Raw genomic sequence first — 12,876 nt, 5'->3', positions numbered from 1 at the left:
GCTATTACTGGTGTAATTTGTGTGTGTGTCTGTTCTGAAGGAAAAGCGCCATCAGATGAAAATTTAAAGGATAGATCACTGTAACATCTGGTTGGTTGGTCTTGGATAATCATTTAATTCCATGTCAAAATTGTTCTAATACTTTCAAACAGGTGGGATCCGGTTAAGGAATGTCACCCATTATTTTTGCAGGGACAAATCTACAAAGAACAGGCCAGATATGTAATTTAGGACCTTCCTTCTGAGTGGTTAAGGGGCCTTAAGGGAAAGGTCTGGTGGAAAGACAGCCCCACAAAAACTGTGCGGTTTGCATGTATCTGTGAGTGGGTGTGTGGTGGAGGGGCAGGGGAGCAGCATCTAAGGGCTGAGAAGAGTGATTCTAGGGGTGCTTCTGGGTTTTCTCACCTGTGTTCATACAGGACTGTCAAAGCAGATGGCAGCACTTCTGTCCCCGTAAGACGTCTGCTTGGGAAGGGGGGGCCAGGGGTCGTGAGGAGGACTGCAGTGGGGGGGGCTAGGCAAGGAGACTAGAGTGGGATCGAGAAGGACCTCTCTCCCCAGCCTGGCCCTCAGCTGTCGTGAGATGACCCTGCTGCACAGCAATCTCAAGCCCTGCCTGTTACCAAGTGACCACCACAGGCCAGGCACATAGCTACCCCAAGACCAGACTATCAGGGAGGAAATGGAAGTTTAGCGCCAAATAAGTACCAGGTTCAAAGCCAGGACTCCATCCAGAACCAGGGCTTTGTTCCCTCTCCCTGCAAAGATGCCCAGAGGTTCCCCTGAATCCCAAGCCAAGTCTCCACAAAGGCAACACAGAAACACCCAGAGACTCCGACCACATGCGAGGGAACAAGTGGGAGACTTTCAGGAACACGAAGCATTTGAAAGGGAGCCCACCCTGAATGCCAAAGACAGAGCTGAAAAGCAAAATCCGAAGCGTTTTGGCCTTTGCTCAGCACTTGCCTTACTGTTCCTCGGCGAGCTGCGTAACTTCGGATATCTCCGTGTGTATGGAGTTCTACCAGCCAAAGGTGTCTTGGGCTCTGCACACACTGCAGGCTGGCCTGGTCCCCCGAGCCTGGCAGAGTGCAGAGCTTGGACGCCGCCCAGTGAAAGGGCAAGACTGACTGCAGCCTCTCCGTGGTCCTGGCGAAATGCAGCCTGGGAAAATCCCAAGGCACCTTGCAGCTGAAAATAAGCTGCACCTGGCTTTATTCCAGGCTCTGGAAGGCTGGGGTTAAGAAGGCGCACACCTGTGTGGCTGGGACTGAGTTATTGGCACAGAGGAGGGTGAGATATGCCTTGGAATGAACCCCAACTTGACTTCCCTTAGTGATGGGCATTCCCTTGGATGCTGATGGTAGATATGTATGAACCTACCCACAAACCCGGAAACTTGTAATCCTTTGAGGACGTTCAGCTCTCATTTGTGGCTGAAACGCTTGCCTCCCGCATCATCAGATAGCCTGGTCAGCATGCATCGTACCTCCATAGCTTCCTTATGCCGGACGGGTAGCTGTTTAGCTGAATATCCTTGGAAGCACACACTTTTATTTCTCACCTCCGAGTAATGTCCCATGAACATCCCATTTTAGGTTCCTGCTCCTCTCTGTTTCTTCAAACTTGACATTCAGACTTTTCTGGTGTGCCCTGATGGTTCCTGAGCCCCCAGAAGTCATCCAGGCAGCTCTATTTCCCCAAGGCTCCCCACACACACACCCGGCTCAGCAGGGCTCCGTGTGCAGGACCAGTTGTTATTTACAAATGCGATTCAGCTGTTGCTGTGTCTTTGAACACACAGGGTTGTTGTGGGATTTTAATTGCCATTTTCATCTATATAATTAAAATGAAATGAAAAAATGGGAGAGCCTCCAAAATCTGAATTAATTTCGTGAGTAGTTCTTGAGGGGAAAAATATGTATAAATACGATAATTGTTATTTGATTTGCCTTCAGCAGAACTGGAGGATTTTACCTGGCTGAAAATAAAATATAGTATTTTAAATGGGGGGGAAATTAGTCTGATACTTCTTGTGGCTGAAAATCAGAATTAATAATGTGGATGGGAAATGATAAATAATTCTGGATATAAGTTTCAGATAGAACACTGAGAATAGGCTGTGACTCTCTCTGGATCCAACTTGTTGTATGCTGGTCTGTGTTTCTCCCCATGGCTCATCATCAGTATTTATACATTTCTCGATAAAATGCCGCAACCCTCAAACCAAGAATTCCTTCATGCTCCGGAACAGGCATTTCACCTGCTTACTCTGCTCTGTCAGTGTGACAGTGAGCACGCAGCAGGGAAGAAAGAGATGACAAATAGAGAAGTTTTCTATGAGTTGTTTTTTTTTTTTTTTTTAATTCACTGGGGTCCCAGTGTTTCACTCTGCAGACTCATCAAGCACCTGATGGACATGTTTATAAAGACTTGGATGGTCACTTTATTTGGAATGACAAACTCTCCTCTCTACATAATGAGGTCAGTGAAGCATCCAGAAAAGAAATGTATAATTTGGTAGCTTGGGTCTGTAAGCACAGCCCTGCTGCGGCTATTTAAGTTTAATGAAGCAGCTATTTTGCCGCTAACACACTCTTAGTGAATAGCCTCCTTGGCTTGTTTTTGAAAACTTAAATGTTGCTGGTAATCATGTCCCAGCAATCTCCTTGGAGAGCCTTTGTGCCCTGTTCTCAGAAGAAATATGCCGCTTTTACATGTTAATGGTTTTGAAATTAGTCATTTGCTCCATTTTCGCTGGAAAGGGAGATCCGTGTGCGATGTCCTGCCTGCCTTCATTTTCTCTGAACATTCAGGATACTCTTAAGTCAGTTCATCAGCCGTGCAGTGCACTCTCTGGTTATAACATGCCTGAAAAGCCAGGGAAATGTTCTATCAAAGAGCATTCCTATTTGTAGAGACTTCTTAGAATTCAAAGTCTAAAAATCCAACTCAGAGGGGAAAGTTCCTGGACAGGCCATTATTGCTATTTTTTCCCCTTTCAATCACCGACAGACTTGTATCATCCATTCCTTGGCCTCATTAGAGGAGGCCTTGCTCCCTGAGTATACAGCTCCTCGAAGAAGGCTGAGGGACATTTTAGAGATCCTTTTTGAAGCAGATCTGCTCGTGTAAAACTCAGGTCAGGCTTCTAAATCCTGGACCAGCCTTAATGATGCACAGCTCTGTGGGAGCAGAAAGCCACCTCGCCGTTCCATAGCTCTGCACTTTCATTCCCTCAGACTTAGGGTTGTTTCCCCTGAATTAGCAAGGACGTGATTGCTGGTGGAAAGATGCCATGTCCTGATGGCTCTGCAGGCCTGGAGAGGGGTCTGGGGAACACTCCAGGCTGTTTGGTGGCCTGTGCTTTTCTTCGAGAAATGTAAAGCAGTCTTGAAATGACTAGACCCTTCCCCACCAGAAACTTGCTAGGAATATCTAATAAGTTCTCAAAAAATAGTTGTTTGAATGGGTGAAAGAAGGATTAATCCTTTTATTTGCTTTAATGACCAACTCTGGTTGTAGAGCTGATGCAGGACCTTTCCAGGACACAGGGGGATCTGAGAAGTCTACTTAAAATTTCTGGAATTGGGACCTCCCATCATGGTACAGCGGAAATAAATCCAACCAGTACCCATAAGGATGGGGGTTCAATCTCTGGCCTCGCTCAGGGGATCAGGGATCTGGTGTTGCCGTGAGCTGTGGTATAGGTAGCAGACGAGGCTCAGATCCAGGCTTGCTGTGGTTGTAGCTCCAATTCTATCCCTAGCCTGGGAACCTCTATATGCCATAGGTGTGGCCCTAAAAAAAGCAAAAAATAAAATAAAATAAAATTTCTGGAATTGGCATTAGGGTTGAATTTGGAGGTCCAATCTTGCTCTAGACTGCCCCTCCAAGCTTGGGCCTGCTCAGACCCCTGCCCACCAGGGTTAGTGTAGGCACACACACACACACACACACACACACACACACCCTTATATTCTTGTCTTCACCTTTAAATACTGTGGGTAATTTTTATACCCAAATCGAGATGCCAACATTCCAGGTGCCTCCCCAGAATAGCCTTCTCATCCTACATCTGAGAGATTAAAACTGACTTGGCACTGAAAATACAGTTCTGATAGAAGCAGGCCTGAAAAGGCAGTAGGGAGTGGCTTGTGTTTTATTTTCCAGGGTATTTATCAGGCGATCAATTCGCTAAGATAATGGTAGCTGCTTTAACGAATAGACCCCACTCTCTCAAACATAATAGCAGATTTTCATCATGTATCTTTACGAAACATTTTCATAGAAAAGGGCAACCTGTGTGGGGATATGGAGATGGCAGGTCTCAGGAGAGGGAGGAGAAGTGGGGTGCGAGGAAGACTCCCTTTGTGCTCCCCACTGGGAGAGATGAAGTGATGCAACTTCAGGGCTCAAGGACGATCCCAAGGGTGCAGTGGCTAACTGACTGACTGGCTGGCCATGGAAGAAGACAGTTTTAGCACACGGAGAGGGGACAGCAGCCTGGGCCAGAAAAAGAACAAAAAATAAGGTTAACGTCGTCATGGAAGGTACATGTGCAGGGCTCATTCCAGCTTACAGAGCGTATTCACAGGGATCATCTTATTTTAAGCCTCACAAGCAGCCAGATGAAGTGGCGCAGGAAGTCGTCATACCCTAATTTCAAATATGCAAGACAACTGAGAGAAGTCTGAGCGACCGTGTGGCTTCCCCTGGTGAGGGGTGAGGCAGGGCCTCGGCTTGGGTGTCCTTGCTCTAAGAACAGCGCTTTTCCCGAAAGATCCTTATGGAGATTCCGGGGGCTGCACAGGTGAGCAGGGCTCGCCTCCCTGCCTTCCGCACGTCCTGCCCACGCATCTTCCCGAGGTCCGCTGTGTTCCCACGGACATCACTTACCCACAGCAGGCTGTTCAGAAACGCAGCCACGGTTAGCCGCAGCCTGGTTGGGTCCTTGCTTTTGGGAGACTGTCCTCCGTCCTTTAAAGGGGTCACCGTTTCACAGACAGCCCGGCTTCTCTTAACAATCGTCTAATCAGGCTTTCATTTCCGTAGCCACGCCCCCCTGTTTTATTTGTGTCCCTCGCGTCCACCTATTCGCAGTCCTCCCACTGAGTGCAGCTGAGTGTGGCCAGTGCCAAATCATGTGTTATTCTCAGCCCGAGGAGTTATATAAGTGTCAAGCCTGGCCAACAGAGGACCTCTCCCATCAGTGAAATTTGAGCTTTCAAGCCTGCACGGACCCCACCCCCTCCCAGAGAGCAGAATTCTTGGGTGGACTTCCTAGGAGCGGGGGATACGAAAGCCGTGTGTGAGATTTTGCAGAGAGGTCAGTGGGAGACCAGGGCTGGGCTCCAAACCCACAGCTCAGCTCTTTCTAGCATCCACAGCAACAGCCTGCTGTTTTCCCAGGTGGCCCTGGAAGAGACAAGGGAATGCAGTGGGCCATTTGTCACTGCCCCAGGTGCAACATATATGCATGCCAGTCAGTGCCCACGGCCGGTGAGGCCCATTCCTGTCCCCTCTGCCTGGATCTCAGCCTCTGGGCTTCCTTTCTTTTTTTTTATTTAATTTTTTTTTTATTTCCCCAATACATTATTAGTTTTTTCCCTACTGTACAGCATGTGACCCAGTTACACATACATGTATACATTCTTTTTTCTCACATTATCGTGAGCTCCTTCTCTCCTTATCACCCAATTAGATTCACTCACCTGGAGCTGGAACCAACTCAGCCCTCCCTCAACCGCGGTCCAGGTGCCCAGCCTCTGTGCAATCCCTCCCGCCCCATTTTCAGCTCAAGATGTGGTCTCTGGGGAGTGTGAGGGCTCATACCTGCCATGCCAACCTTAGTATCCGGGGGCTGTTGGGGTGCGTGGTGGCCAGTGGCTTGGCCGATATGTTCTTCAGTGAGCACGGGACTCGTGTATCATTTCAATCAGGTCCAAGGTTGGGTTCAGGATTCCGCAGGGATGGCTCAGGGGAGAGCGCCAGAGCTTGCTTGGAGGAGAAGGTAGAGGAGCCTGTTGTTTCTTTATGCCCAACTCAGTGCCCGGCACCCTTTGTGAGTGGAATAAACTGTGATCAGCTGGCAGATAACATCTCTTTCGCCTTTGAGAAGGGAAGTGAAGTGTATCATCTAGAAGTGAAATTACAGATCCAAAATAAGCTTAGTGGAAACGGTACTTCCGGAACTCTTTTCAGGGCATTTTGTTCCAGATTCAGGTCCTCCATTGAGGACTACTTCCTTTGGTGAGGGCTACAGTGAGGTTATCAGTGAATGAACCTGGGGAGCTTAGGTGCCTGAGTGGCAGTCCCCTCGCTAAGATCAGCCTCGCTGCTGATGAGCCTGACCTCCTTTTCTCACTCCGCATCCCTCTCCGCCTCCTTCCAGCTCCCTCAGGCAGAGAGAGGGGATGCTTGGCCCTCTGAGCTGGAGTTAGGCAAAACCCGAAAATAGACTCTCGGAGTGCCCCGAGAAATAATGATCCTGTGTGGCAAGAAGGTCACTGTGTCTGCTTTTCCTGCCAGCACACCCCTGGCTCTGAATCTATAGCTGCCTTGTGAAGCAAGAGAGCTGTGCCAGGAAGTCCCACTTTGTGACTGTGAGGCATTATGAGAGTTTAAAATCATGTCAGTAGGCTTTTATGAGGGCGGGCCAGGGAAGAGGGGTTAGACATAGTGTTCAAAGCCGGCCTGGAATCATCCTTTTTGGTCTGGGGCCTGAGAACTACCATAACTCAGTGTAGGAGAAGGAAAAAAAAAAAAAGAAGGGAAAAAAAAAAAGCTATCTGACCCCAGCTACAAATCAACTCCACCCTTCCCACCCTGCCAAAAATGAAAAGTTTTAGCATCCGCCCAAAAAGTTTGCTGTGGTTATTCACGTGGTGGGTGGGGTTTTAATTGAGTTTTATTGTTGTCTGTGTGCTTTTTCTATACTTTCTGTAACATAGACTTCTTGCTTTCATAATGTGGGTAAAAAAAAAAAAAAAGGCAACAGATTGTGTATAACGAGCAGAACTATACTAGCTAATCATCTCACTGGGATGCTTGGTACTTGGGGGCTGAGAAGCCCCCCGGAGTCATGACAGTGACATGGAAGGCGCAGCCCTGCCCCCGCCCCACCTCAGGCCTCAGACCAGGACTGGTGTCCGGGGCCCTCTCCCCCACTGCCAGCTTCCAAAGGGCTCCTGGGAGAGGCCAGACGGCAGACCCAGAGACGATGAGAGGCAGCCAAGGAGGACAGGAGAGGGAGCCGCTGGAGCAAGGCCAGCCAGACACCTCAGCTGGAAGGAGAGGATTCTGTTCCCATCCAAGTGTGGCCAGTGGTCAGGCTTGCAGGGTAATGTGCTTGGCAGCAGGGACAGTGTCAGCTCGAGTTCATCTGGAAACCCCTCATTCTCCCCTTGAGAACATCCAGCTGATGCACACTGTTTGGAAGCTGGGAAGATCCTGATTTCCAGACCTATGGGAGTTGAGTGAAATGTAATCAACACAGACAGAGATCTGGGAGAAAAATCACGCTTTGAGAAATTCCAAGAATCCTCTTAGGGTTGGGAGGCAGATTTGTTTAGACGTGGGGCCTTAACCACCCAGGCTGACGGGAACCCAGTCTGTCCACCAGTCCTGCAGTGCCAGGCTCAGGAGCTTGAGCTGAGCAGCCTGGGCAGAGACGACCCGTATGGACCATGAAACTGTCAGCTCACCTTTTACACATAAAGAATTCCTCCTATGAGTTTCTCTTAAGTCCTCGAGTTTCTCTTAAGTCCTCCTATGAGTTTCTCTTAAGTCCTCTAGATCTTACACATCACATGCAGAACTATCACTGGATGCAGCGAGTTTCCTCACTCCACTGGGTCTGAGTGCTTTGAACGTGAGGTCAAGTTCAAGCCACACCACACAGATCGGGAACACAATTTCTTGTAGTCTGTATGATAGACCGTGTCGGGGAGGTAAGGCCCTTATTAGGAATGGATTATTCTTAGTAGGTGGAGACACCTCATTCATCAGTTTCTTGCATTTGCCTGTGTGTCCCCCTATGATGAGACAGTGTCCCTAGATTTTAAGTGGCACATGAAAAGCAAAAAATATTAATGTATTTATTGTAATGTCTATTTATCTCCCTATATATATCTACAAATATGTATATAAAAGTTCATCAAACTCATCATTTCATAACTTAAGGCTAAAATGGGTTACATTTTTAAAAGAAACTAATTTTCAAGACACAGGAAGTAGATAATTGCACTGCAGAACACAAGACCTGGGAAAAGAAAGGTGGTGCATTAATTGAGTGATCCATGTTTGGCAAATATTGCTTGAAAAGGTGCTACTTGGCCAAATCAGGGGGTTTCTTTCTTCCTTCTTTTTTCCTTTCTCTCTCTCTTTTTAATCCTAGCATCTCAGAATGAAGCTGTGTGGAGAATAAATTGCTTACAAGAAAAAATAGTTGCGAATGGCTTTAATAATGATGCTGGTAACTTTGAGAAAGTGTCAACAAAGACTTATTGCTTCTCTGGCACGGAGCGGGAGAACTGCTTCTCTCCTCTTCAGGCCTGGCTCACAGATCTGGTTCCCTCCCTTCTCTGATCCTAAGTGTTTGCCTACACCGCCATGCTCTCTGTCTTGTTCACAACCACGTCCACCGTTCCTTGTGGGCTGTGTGTGCCCGCGCGTATCAAATGGTAACAAGATAATGGGCCACGTCGAGGCTACCCCTGCTATTTATATTAAATAATGGCAGGATGATGCTAGCCTGTAATTCTCCCTTTTCTATTAACCACCCTGCCCAAGTAAACTGTTTTCTGATCTCTCTTAGATGGAAAGCCTGTATGAATGTGGAAGCCATTAGCAGAGTAATTGCTGTCTGTTACCATGACAACCAGCCGCTGCAGTCACCTGCCCGAAGTGCTGCCAGACTGCACCAGCTCGGCTGCGCCCGTGGTGAAGACCGTGGAGGACTGTGGCAGCCTGGTGAATGGGCAGCCGCAGTATGTCATGCAAGTGTCAGCCAAGGACGGGCAGCTGCTGTCAACAGTCGTGCGGACCCTTGCCACCCAGAGGTAGTACCTCCATTAAAATCAATGCCCCTGTAATCGATCCGGAAGACTCTGTCCGATGGGTGATACTCAAGGGAATGTAATTAGTGCTCAGGTCTCTGTGTCAGGTGAGGGAAGGTGCTGGAGGGAAGGGAAAAAAAAAAAAAAGACACACATTCTATCACTGCTGTTTCTATAGCAATGGGATAAAAGCTAAAACTCAGGTTGGAGAGTTTCCCACTTAAAGCCACACCTGCAGAGAGCCGGGCAGGGAAGGATCCCCCGAGACACAGGGTCGCTTGCTCTACATTTGTTCGGTTGACCTTACTATGGTAATTACATTCTGGGTGTCTCCAGGCGCTGGCAAAGGTAGCCCTTTGTTAGAACGAAGGAGGCACCTGAGCCAAAGGGACTGGCTCTGCAGGCGAACGTTTGAAGGGACATTCAGGCGCCCATGCTGATCAGCACCCCATGATGGGATGCTACCCAGGGCTGCTTCCTGGGGGAGTCTCCTCTGGCACACCCCCACTTGGGGCCTCTTCTGTCGCCCCCTCCTTCGCTCCGCATGCACCCCAGCCGTATCCTTCATACACACTCTGTCCCGTGAGGTACCGTTGTTAAACCTCCTCAACTTATCTCCCCTGTGTGATGAACCAGAGCCAGACAGAAGGCTCTGAGCAGCCCAGGGACAGCTTCGCCAGGCAGCACCTTTGTCCCTGGAGGTCTTCTCGGGGCTCCTGCCGCCCACTGGCAGGTGAGAACCACAGGCCACCCAGCCAGTAGGTGCTGCTCAGCTCCCCCAGCTCACTTTCAGAACGGGGGAAGTAAGCTTAGGAGTGTAAGATGTATTTCAATACTGCACTTGCCTGCTGGTTTCAGCCCTGACACTCCTGGCCCTGAAAGTTGGGGTTCTATCCCTCAGACCTAGACTGCTTACCTTGGTCTGAACAATTCAGCCACCTGCTCTGGTGCAGATACAGGCCCACCGATCCATACTCTGTGGCCCACCCCTCCCCTGGGATGTGACGACCATCAGACGTGGACTCACGAGGGCTGTACACACTGTCCACGTGCCTTCCGCTTTCCATCTGTGTGACTATCGCAAAGGGAAGAAAGAGGGGGAAAGCCTATATATTTTTTTCCACCTCTGGAAGAACTTTCAACAATTGTTAAGCATTCAGACTATGATGAGGCAGTGAGGCGGGTGACTGCACGTGCCCCCTTGAGCCATCAAACACCTCACGTGATCAGGAAGAACAGGCTGCAGAGCTGCACCGAGTGAGACCTGTGAGCCTGTGTGTGTGTGTGTGTGTGTGTGTGTGTGTGTGTGTGTGTGTGGCATTTTCACATGTCCTCCTACCACATAGTAATGTAAACCCGGGTTTTACAGTTTCACATGCCTTTGGCTTATGCATGACAGAGGCCAGGAATAATGAGAGAAAAATGTCAACTCTTTAAACTTTCTTTGCTCACCCCTGAGCATGAAGGGGTCTTTTGGCAAGTGGGAGGGAGCTCCTTTCCTCTTTCAATCCCCTTTTAGCATTCACTCCTTCCCAGGATTGTCCCCACAAAGGTCCTTGGGAAACAGCAGCATTTCCATGGCCATTTCTACAAAGATGGAGTTAAAGAGAGCAGTGGACATAAGCCTGGGTCACTGTCATCTTTGGGGAGCAGGAAAAGGCAGGGGAGGGTCGGTAAAGAGGCTGTTCCTTGGGTGGGCACGCACAGTGATGACATTAAAAATTGAATACTCAGGAGTTCCCTGGTGGCCTCATGGTTAAGGACTTGGCATTGTCACTGCTGGGGCTTGGGTTACTGCCATGGCTTGGGTTCAACCCTGGCCGAGGCACTTCCACATGCCACAGGTGTGGCCAAAACAAATAAAATTAAAATTTAAAAATGTGATGCTCAGTAAAGGACCTCGAGCAATATAAGAAGACCTCCATCAGAGAGGGACTGTCCTCTCCCAGGATACAGTCTCCATTGAAAAGGGAGGCCTTCTTAGTTTGAGCTTTCCGTCGGCCTCTGCCTTATGTAATGAGGGCCATGTTATTTGACTTTCCCCAGCCTGAGTTTGCCTGTAAGTGAAACGAGTGAGCATTAACTAGGCATTTACTACATGCGGGTCCCTCTTCTATGCTTGTAATCTTTTCTCACCCTCGCAGACACCATACAAAGAAGGCACCATGCTTTGTGCCCATTTTAGAGATGAGGAAACTAAAGTCCAGAGAGACAGTGTCACTTGCCCAGAGTCAGCCAACTCGCGAACAGCAGAGCTGAGGTTCAAGGCTGGGCAGCTGGATTCCATAGCCTGCCTCAGCCACAACGCTGTGTCCTCCCAGAACGTCTAGGGGTGGTGTGTCCAAGTGAAGTCCAAGCTCTCGACTGGAGCCATCTTGGTGGGACAGGCCTTTATCCAGCTCAGCTTAGCACCCTTCACGTCTCAAAGTGAATCCCAGGAAAGCTCCAAGGGCGGCTATGGGCTCTGGCTATGCGCAGTTCTGTGCAGTGGCTCAGGGCTGGCGGCCAGTCCGTTTCCCTCCTCTCAGTCTCCCATCCCGCTGAAAGGAGGAAGGAAAGGAACCTCTGGATATTTAAAAGTGTCCAGCCTGGAGTTCCCGTCGTGGCTCAGTGGTTAACGAATCCAACGAGAAACCATAGGGTGGCGGGTTCGATCCCTGGCCTTCTCAGTGGGTTAAGGATCCAGCATTGCCCTGAGCTGTGGTGTAGGTTACAGACGCGTCTCAGATCCTGCATTGTTGTGGCTCTGGCACAGGCCAGCAGCTACAGCTCCAATTAGACCCCTAGCCTGGGAATCTCCATATGCCTTGGGTGCAGCCCTAGAGAAGACAAACACGCGCGCACGCGCGCGCGCGCGCGCACACACACACACACACGACAAAAAAAAAAAAAAGTGCCCGGCCTGGTTCAAAAGACTCAGTTTGTCTAGAAACTGCAATTGGTGTTGTTTCAAAACAGTTTCTCAATAGCTAGGCATGACTTTTATTTTTTGATTGATCGTTTGCCCGAACTACATTAATGTCCGAGACGAATTAACACATCCTTCGCTTGTGGCCCTGGGTGCCTGCTCGTATTGGTCAGCCCTATGTCTTTGCTTTTACAAAAGTAAATGTGCCCCACCCCCCTGGGCAGCTGAGTGTCTGGGTAGATCTTGGTTTGGGGATGGTCTTTTTTTTTTTTGGACACACCCACAGCATGCACAATTTCCTGGACCACGGCAGTGATATCACCAAATCTTCAACAGCTAAGCCACCAGGGAACTCCGAGATCTCAGGTTTTAAAAGCAGGTGTCTATTCTGAGCAGCTGCCACAGGGGAGGGTCTGAAGGACGTGGCCAGAGGACCATGGTATGGTGGTGGTTTCCAGGCCAGTAACCAGCAGGTGCCCCTCCTTCTCTTGCAGCCCCTTCGACCGGCCAATGTGCAGGATCTGCCACGAGGGCAGCAGCCAAGAGGACTTGCTCTCTCCATGTGAATGTACAGGGACCTTGGGGACAATCCATCGGAGCTGCCTGGAGCACTGGCTGTCGTCCTCAAACACCAGTTACTGTGAACTCTGCCACTTCAGGTTTGCAGTCGAGCGCAAACCCAGGCCGTTAGTGGAGGTCAGTAATTGGGGCACGTCTTGAGAACTTAACTCTAATGAGCAAATGATGTCTGCTTTTATGCCCACATCACAAACCCTGTGCAGCTTCACTGAAGCACAGTAATAACTGTGACACACACACACACGCACACAGCCCACATTCAGGAGTCAGCACTAGAAAGGTGACCTCCATGAGCTGGAGACAAAATAGTAGAAGAAACCAGTGTGAGGA

The 12,876-nt window shown here is 49.3% G+C and overlaps 1 protein-coding gene across 1 annotated transcript in view; it reads left to right on the top strand.

Moving 5' to 3' along the window:
• Positions 1 to 12,876, top strand: part of MARCHF3 (membrane associated ring-CH-type finger 3) — a 140,483-nt gene that overhangs the window by 95,124 nt on the left and 32,483 nt on the right. The window contains exons 2-3 of the mRNA XM_047778534.1: positions 8,819 to 9,062; positions 12,462 to 12,663. Coding sequence (XP_047634490.1) covers positions 8,875 to 9,062; positions 12,462 to 12,663 — 390 coding nt within the window. The 5' untranslated portion in view covers positions 8,819 to 8,874. The remainder of the gene's footprint in view (positions 1 to 8,818; positions 9,063 to 12,461; positions 12,664 to 12,876) is intronic.

This window comes from Phacochoerus africanus, chromosome 4 (genome assembly GCF_016906955.1).
Source record: "Phacochoerus africanus isolate WHEZ1 chromosome 4, ROS_Pafr_v1, whole genome shotgun sequence".
Taxonomy (NCBI): Eukaryota; Metazoa; Chordata; class Mammalia; order Artiodactyla; family Suidae; genus Phacochoerus; species Phacochoerus africanus.
The sequence above is the reverse complement of the archived record's forward strand: the minus strand, read 5'-3'. Positions and strand labels throughout refer to the sequence as shown.